Genomic DNA, 7,152 nt, shown 5'->3' with positions numbered 1-7,152 from the left:
GCCTCGGCCTGGAAGACATGTCATTCCCAGAAGGCCGAGCGTTGAGGCCTTCAGACACCTGCGGGGGCTTAGTGGCGACAGTCCGCAGTGACACACAGAGCTTATGGGAGCGAGGAGCAGGAAACTGCTTCATGTGAATGTGGAAACAGAAAGGACAATTCAGCCATCTGCATTATTGAAATTCCTATCGGCGAAGACTGTGAAATGTCCAACAGGTGCTTCTAAAAGACAAAGCTTTATTTCTGTGTGTAATGGGCTGAAACATATTCATGGTAATCGACCATAATCTGCCTGAAACAACCAGAGGGAGATGTGAATTAGCAGCAAGCAGCATACTTCAAATGCTCTCAGTTACTGTCTTCCGGTTCTTCATGTGAACAAATTGACACATTACTGGAGCCGTGACAACAAAGTGACACAGTGAAACCAGCAGAACGGCTGGATTTGACTCATTTAAGTGCATAATGAAGTAAAGGAATGCAGAGAGGCTTATTTCATTAGAAAGGAGCTTACATCAAGTAGCTGTACAACCACAGTCTGTGGGGCTCAGTGTCAATTTGAATTGTTCCGGCCAACTGACTCGAGCTATTGCAAAGGAATAATAATATAGCAATATAACAAATGAACAAAAGCCGCTGCCGCTGCTGCTGCTTTACAAATGACTGCAGAGACAGTAAATAGTAATGGGGCAGCAGCATTTCAATGGCTGACAGGAGGAGACTGGAGAGACTAATTAGAAGGGCCAGCTCGGTCCTGGGACGTCCCCTTGACCCAGTGGAGGTGGTGCACAGAGGAGGATGATGGCTAAGCTGTCATCTGCAGGACACTAGCCCAGCACTGGGCAGCTCCTTCAGGGACAGACTGTACAACCAGCTCTGCTCCCAGTAGTCCACATGCACCAGTTCTGGGACTGTAATAGAAACTCTTTAACTATACACATTACTGTCTGTGCAAGTCAATGTGCAATTCGGTTACACTGTATATATTCTGCTCTGCTTCTAATCTATTTTTGTATTTCCTTGTGTTTATATCAGGGGTTCTCGAAGTGGGGTCAGGGGACCCCCAAGGGTCCGTGAGGGGTTTCAGGGGGTCCCTGGCAAAAATGGAAATCATTAATTCTCACTATCTTTTTTGGTCTTAAATTTAATAGACCTTTAATGAAACAATGAAAAGCAAAAATCTTGTCAAATGGGGGTCTGTGGTCTAGGTTAGTTCAGTTAAGGGGTCCTTGAAGCACCAAAGTGGAGAACGACAGGTTTATATAGCATGTGTACTTATTTATTACTAATGTGTCGCACATTAGTAATAAATAAGTAACAAACAGAATATAATTTATCCAAAAGTCTAGGTGTAAAAAGTTGTTCCATTCAAATCTCACCTGGACTTATGTTGTGTTACATGCTGTAGAGGTTCCCAAACTTTCAGCCTACAACCGCTAAAAAGACCCTATCAAAGACATGCAAGCCTCATCATCCCAAAGGATATAGATTTGAGGGATTTCACATAAAAAATCAATCAATCAAATTTAAATTGTATAGCCCATATTCACAAATCAAAATGTCTCTAATGGCGTAACAAGGTGTGACATCCTCTGTCCTTAACCATCAACAAGAGTAAGGAAAAACTACGAAAAAAACAATAACAACACTGATTAGAAAAAACTGTTTGTAACATAATGGAAAGGTGTGTCAATGTTTAAAGTAATTACACACAATAAAATGTCTGATAGAGATGAAGGCAGCAGCTATGACAATTGAAATTGAGGAGTTATTACCAGTAATGGTAAAATATGTGAGAAGGCATATTGTATATTAAGTAATCTTGTTGTAAGCAGTCAGCTGCCACCATGATCCTCTATCACAATCTCTGATTCCAATCACCGTCACTATCTATGGTCCACGATCCTCTCTGCTGCTGCTACAACACAGCAAATTAGACCCGTTGTGGGACAAAGAATCCTCTTATCTTATCTCGACACGTTAATAACAAAGCTACTCTGTATGCTTCTTCTGCAGTTCCATATTTTTACATTTCTTCCCCCACAATAATGAGCAGGAATTCAAGGTGCGGCATCTCAAAAAAAAAAAAAAAGAACCAGCAGAGAATAAAGCGTTCCATCTGACAAACGCAAATTGAGCAACAAGCAAACTATTTCAAATGGGATGTTCTCCAACCAGAACGAAAAACACAAAGGAGCAGGAGGAGATGGAGAGGACGTACCTGCCAGATGGATGTTACAGGTGATTGGAAGGAGCGTGCCCCTGGATTCTTTCTCCTATTCTTAAACCCCTCAGATGAAATAGTGTTGTGACAGCTCATAAACATATCATATCATGAAATGCAGTTAGGGGCCCCTGTTCCAACACTGCAGGTGCTCTCTATAACTTGTCCTGCTCAGACCTCTTGTCAGCACAGCGTTGACGGGAACAGAACGCGGCACAATTACACCTTTATAGGAATTCTGACTCGACAAAGCAGAGGTGTAATTGATGATGATTTAATTAACAGTAAAAAATGGCTCCTTTCCCTGTCGGCGTGCCAGGACCCTTGTGTTGTGCTGACCGGGACACCTACATGGAACAGAGCCACTGCTAATGTTATTAGTTACAGCTGGACTTCTCCTGTAAAGTCAATAATATGAGTGAAAAAGACCCTTTGTTCCAGCAGCACATGGGGCAGCGCTAAAAGGTTTAGCTGATTAATTAGGTCAAAACACAATATTAATCTGCTACTACTTGCCAACTCGTTAATCATTTTATAAAAGTGTGAATATACAAAAGAGGTGAAGTTGAAATATCAAAGCTTCTCTAGCTCCATGCTTTTCCACTTCTCTTTGTGTTGGGTTTTAAAGTGTGTTACATGTGGCCATGTTGTTTCTCTTTGTGCTTCCCTCTCCTTTTCTCAGCCTGCCTTAGTTTGTTTGGTGTGGAGGTCATCGATAGTCTAGTTATTCATCTTTTATTTGATTTAGGTTTTCCTCTTTTAGTTTAGGTGCAGAGTGACGGTCCGTTGCGCGGCTGGCCCAGTGTTTTCCGGTCATTTGTCCTGTTTGGCTCGGGCCTCCAGACCCTTTTTATTCTTTCTGTTGCACTTTTATTTTCCGTTGATAAAGCTGATGGGTGAAACCTCTGAATTGTTGTTTGGCGTCCTCACTTTAATATGGTACAGTCTCCTGAACAAGCCTTTTAGAACGTTCCTTTTTTTCCATCATCTTTTAGAGGCCGTTACAAAGACAAAAGCCTCTCCACATGCTGTGGGACATTTTGATGGTCATTTTTACTCAGTCTGACAAGGACATTATGTTTTCACGCCTGTTAATTTGTTAGTTTGTGAAAAGATTACACAAAAACAACTCAATGGATTTCCACGAAACTTGAATCATGTGGTATTGATCAGGGAAGAAACCATTAAACTGGTGCAAATCTGGATCAGGCCTGTCCACGAATTTGACTTTGTTAACATTGTGAGATTATGTTTTACAACATTTTCCCAGAGAATAATTCAAGGCTCTTGATAAAAAAAAGAAAAAATAGACACTTAATAGATGTGTGATATGAGTGTTGTGAATTTGTGAAAATTCTTACATTACGAAGCCAATGGATAATCAGTTTACTAAGAAACAGCGATCAATAGTGACTACACGCACTTCTCTAACATTTACCTCCACCCAACCTCAACCTGAACAGAGGTGTAGAACACCTGTTTGGGCGGGTTAGGGTTAATACCTACTGTACATCACAAAGAGCTTTAAAGACAAGCCTCCTTTACTCCATAACATCTGCTGGTAAAACCTGCTGTGGATTTTTATTATAGTCTAATTAAAGACCTCACACACAAAGCAGCTGTTCAGAAGATTTGGCAAAGGAAGTAAATGAATCTGAAGGGAGGGTAATCTGATTACTCTTGTAAAACAATTAAAAATAATCCTTGTTTTTTTTCTAGGTGTAGTCTTTGTTTATGCCTTTATCATGTTTCGTACTGTTCAGATTCTCCATTTGGTTAAAAGACTGAAATACCTCAACAACTGTCAGATGGACGCCTGTGATTTCCCACGTGTGTAAATCATTTGTAGTTTTGAGATCTCATTAAGTTGTTTTCACGCTAACATCAGCACTGAGCTCAAAGCATCACCTCACAGAGCTGCTGACATTGCTCTACACTAGTTTTCATTTCACTGTGCATATTCATACTATTTGGAAATCCTCATATCCTTCATGGTTTAGAATTACACTGCTACAACCGGTTCATGCTCCAACACCCAACCACGCGGATACGAACACAGACAGACCACCCTCTCAGAGAGGCTATACATCCATGCCATTGGACTGCAAGTCTTTAATAACCCAAAAAAAGAAAACTCCATACAAAAGTATAAGTACATGGTCACTTACTGAACTGTATAGCATTTTATGGAAATGATCTAACATGGTTTTATCTATTAGTTTTAAATACAATACCTCTCGACAGTCAGCAGCCACAGTACTGGATCTGACACACAAAGTGGGCAGGGAGTCCATCTTTGTCAGGGCAGGTGATGCAAAGCAGCTGTCCACATCAGGAGCCACAAACCGGTGATGATATCAGTGTGACATGTGAAAATATAAAGAGTGACGTCCCATGTGAACGGGAAAAATAAAGCTCAACACTGATTTCCTTTGAATCAAAGCACACACGAACGTTTAGAGACATAAATAATGCATTATTTGAGTATCAGTGCAAGACAGCATTGGGGACAGGGAGACAGGGGACAAAATCACAGACAGAGAGATTGAGACACTTGTTACTAACACATACAATAAAGCCTGAGTGAGGAATTCTAACAGAACACAGACACAGGATGTAATTTTTGGTCGACTGAATATGAGAATCAGTGAACTTAACATTGACATCAAAGTTCAAATCGATGGGGCACATTCAAAATGAAAACAGGAGATGGGGCGGACAAAAAAATTGCACCCTGTCCCTGCCATGTGCTGTGAGCTCCAACCTGCCACTCATTCTTGTGATCCTCATCTCTGAACCTGAGGGACAAACTCGACCCTGTGTGGAGCGTGACCACCGGGTTGAGCTGCTGATGAAGAGGAGGAGGAGGAGGAGGAGGAGATGTTGGGGAGTCTCTGACGAGGCTACTGGTTCCAGCTCACACCTCGCTTTGTGGAAGCAAATTCCTGCCAAAGGTCATTGGTGAGATTGCTTGAAACCTTACTGTGATTGTGACTGCGGCTGCATGCGAACGTGGAGCAGACCCGCCCTTGCTCCAGCACCCGCCCACTGCCGTGCGTGCTGAACGTTAGCTTGTACGGTCAAAGGTGTAAGCACTGGGACAGCAGGCTCTGTGACAGAACATGGTCCACTGTGATAAAACCTCCAGTTGCAACCATACTCATTTTGTGCATTAGTCAGTGTTACTGATTCTTTGATAAAACCTCAAAACCAAAAACTCAAACAACAAATCAAGACACAGGCAGTAGCTTCTCTTATTTAATGCTGCTGCACTCAAACATTTTTAAACCCTGGTGTCGTGATTCTGTTGGATGTTCTCCTGGATGTGGACTTTATTTAGAAATGATAATGACCATGACGAAGATGATGATGATGATTTGCAAAAGAATTTCAGGGTTTTTGCAGCATTATGGTTTGAAATCAACATGTGAGTCATACACTAATGGTCCCTGGTGTGAACAACAGACTATAATGACAGTTATTCCTTCAGGGTGATTTTTATCATTGAGGCCAAATCATTTTGTGAATAAAAAAAAATGCCTGAATTTTTGTTTTGTATCCAGTGTTTAAAATATATATTATTGTTGGCATCAAAAATAAAAGTTAAGCTTACTGTTCCAGCACTTCCACTTTTAACTATTCCATTTTAAAAGATCACTATGGAAATGTTTATAATAAGTGCAAATTGGTCGTTTTTCCAGAAAAGCTCCTATGATTTTTGATGCTGCGATTTGGGAGAGAGGACCACAAACTCTGTCTTCTCATTTCTTGTCCTCGTATTTGTCCAAACCCACCTCCTTAGGTCCTCTGCCTCACTTATCAGAATTCTTGCGCGGTCTGCGGAAGCTGGACATGTTCTCATTTAGTGCATAGATGCGCCTGGAGAACTCCTCGAAGCCGGCCTCATCCAGCTCGCCCAGCACTTGTTCGTCAGACTCCACAGCTACTGCGTGGTCCACAGGGATGCAGCGGTAGTCTTCCAGCCGGGCCTCGTCTACTAACCCTAACCCCATCCCTACCCCCAACCCCAGGCCTAAGCCAGTGGCCTCTGTGCCCATGATTTCCTCAGCTTGCTCCACAGAGCAGCGCAGCTCTGGGACCAGGCTGCCGGGCGTCTGTCCTGGGACCACAGAGCCGTTCATGGCGCCTGTGTGCTGATCAGCGGCGACTCTTTCCTCACCAGTTCCCTGCACTGGAGAAGAGTTCTGCGCCACTGTACTGCTGGGCAGTTGTTCAGTCTCTTCTCCTTTATGTAGTTCAATCTCTCCGTCACTGCTTTTGCGTCTCTCCACCTCCACTGCCACTGTTTCGCCACCCTGCTCCTCCTCCTCCCCCTGCTCTCCCTCCTCGATGGCCTCCGTAGTCTTGGTCAAGTTAAGCGAGGCCATGCCAGCATCGAGGGAGGAGGACAGGGGTTTGGGGGAGGGCGGTGCCAGGCCACCCAGGGGCTGCTCTTCTTCCATGGCTGTGTTGTAGCTGGGTGGAGGTGTTGGCTTGTACTTATCTGCCTCCGAGCTTGCCCTTTTCCTCAGGCCTCGGTCTGGGGAGCTGGTGTGGCCTATCTCTGAGGCGGCAGACACACCAGGCTGGGACTTAGACGGCACCGGGATGGAGCTGGAGACATGGTGCCGGTCACTGAAAGGGAGAAAGAGAGGGACACTAGATGAGCAAGGACATAAACACAGGTAGTGACTTCGTAAAATTCAAGATAAAAAATGTTGTTGCTGTTTTCCATTTAATAGAGTTAACATTAATCTTTAAAGCTGATATGACCAGGATATCCTAAGGGGGTGAATAAGACACCCAGGTTTGGACTTGATTCTCCATTGATGTCATCAGCAGCCCTCCACCCAAAGCGTCCAGCTCCTTCCCCCTGATCCCGGACAAAGACAGCTGCAGCTAAATCACTCCACCTTACAACATTCACAA

General features: G+C 43.5%; 1 protein-coding gene across 1 annotated transcript in view; it reads right to left on the bottom strand.

Moving 5' to 3' along the window:
• Positions 1 to 4,293: 4,293 nt before the first annotated feature.
• uvrag (UV radiation resistance associated gene) overlaps positions 4,294 to 7,152 on the bottom strand; it is an 88,065-nt gene continuing 85,206 nt past the window's right edge. The window contains exon 15 of the mRNA XM_034606240.1: positions 4,294 to 6,858. Within this exon, the coding sequence (XP_034462131.1) occupies positions 6,036 to 6,858 (823 nt within the window). The 3' untranslated portion in view covers positions 4,294 to 6,035. The remainder of the gene's footprint in view (positions 6,859 to 7,152) is intronic.

The sequence above is a fragment of the Hippoglossus hippoglossus genome, chromosome 14 (assembly GCF_009819705.1).
Source record: "Hippoglossus hippoglossus isolate fHipHip1 chromosome 14, fHipHip1.pri, whole genome shotgun sequence".
In the NCBI taxonomy this organism is placed as follows: Eukaryota; Metazoa; Chordata; class Actinopteri; order Pleuronectiformes; family Pleuronectidae; genus Hippoglossus; species Hippoglossus hippoglossus.
The sequence above is the reverse complement of the archived record's forward strand: the minus strand, read 5'-3'. Positions and strand labels throughout refer to the sequence as shown.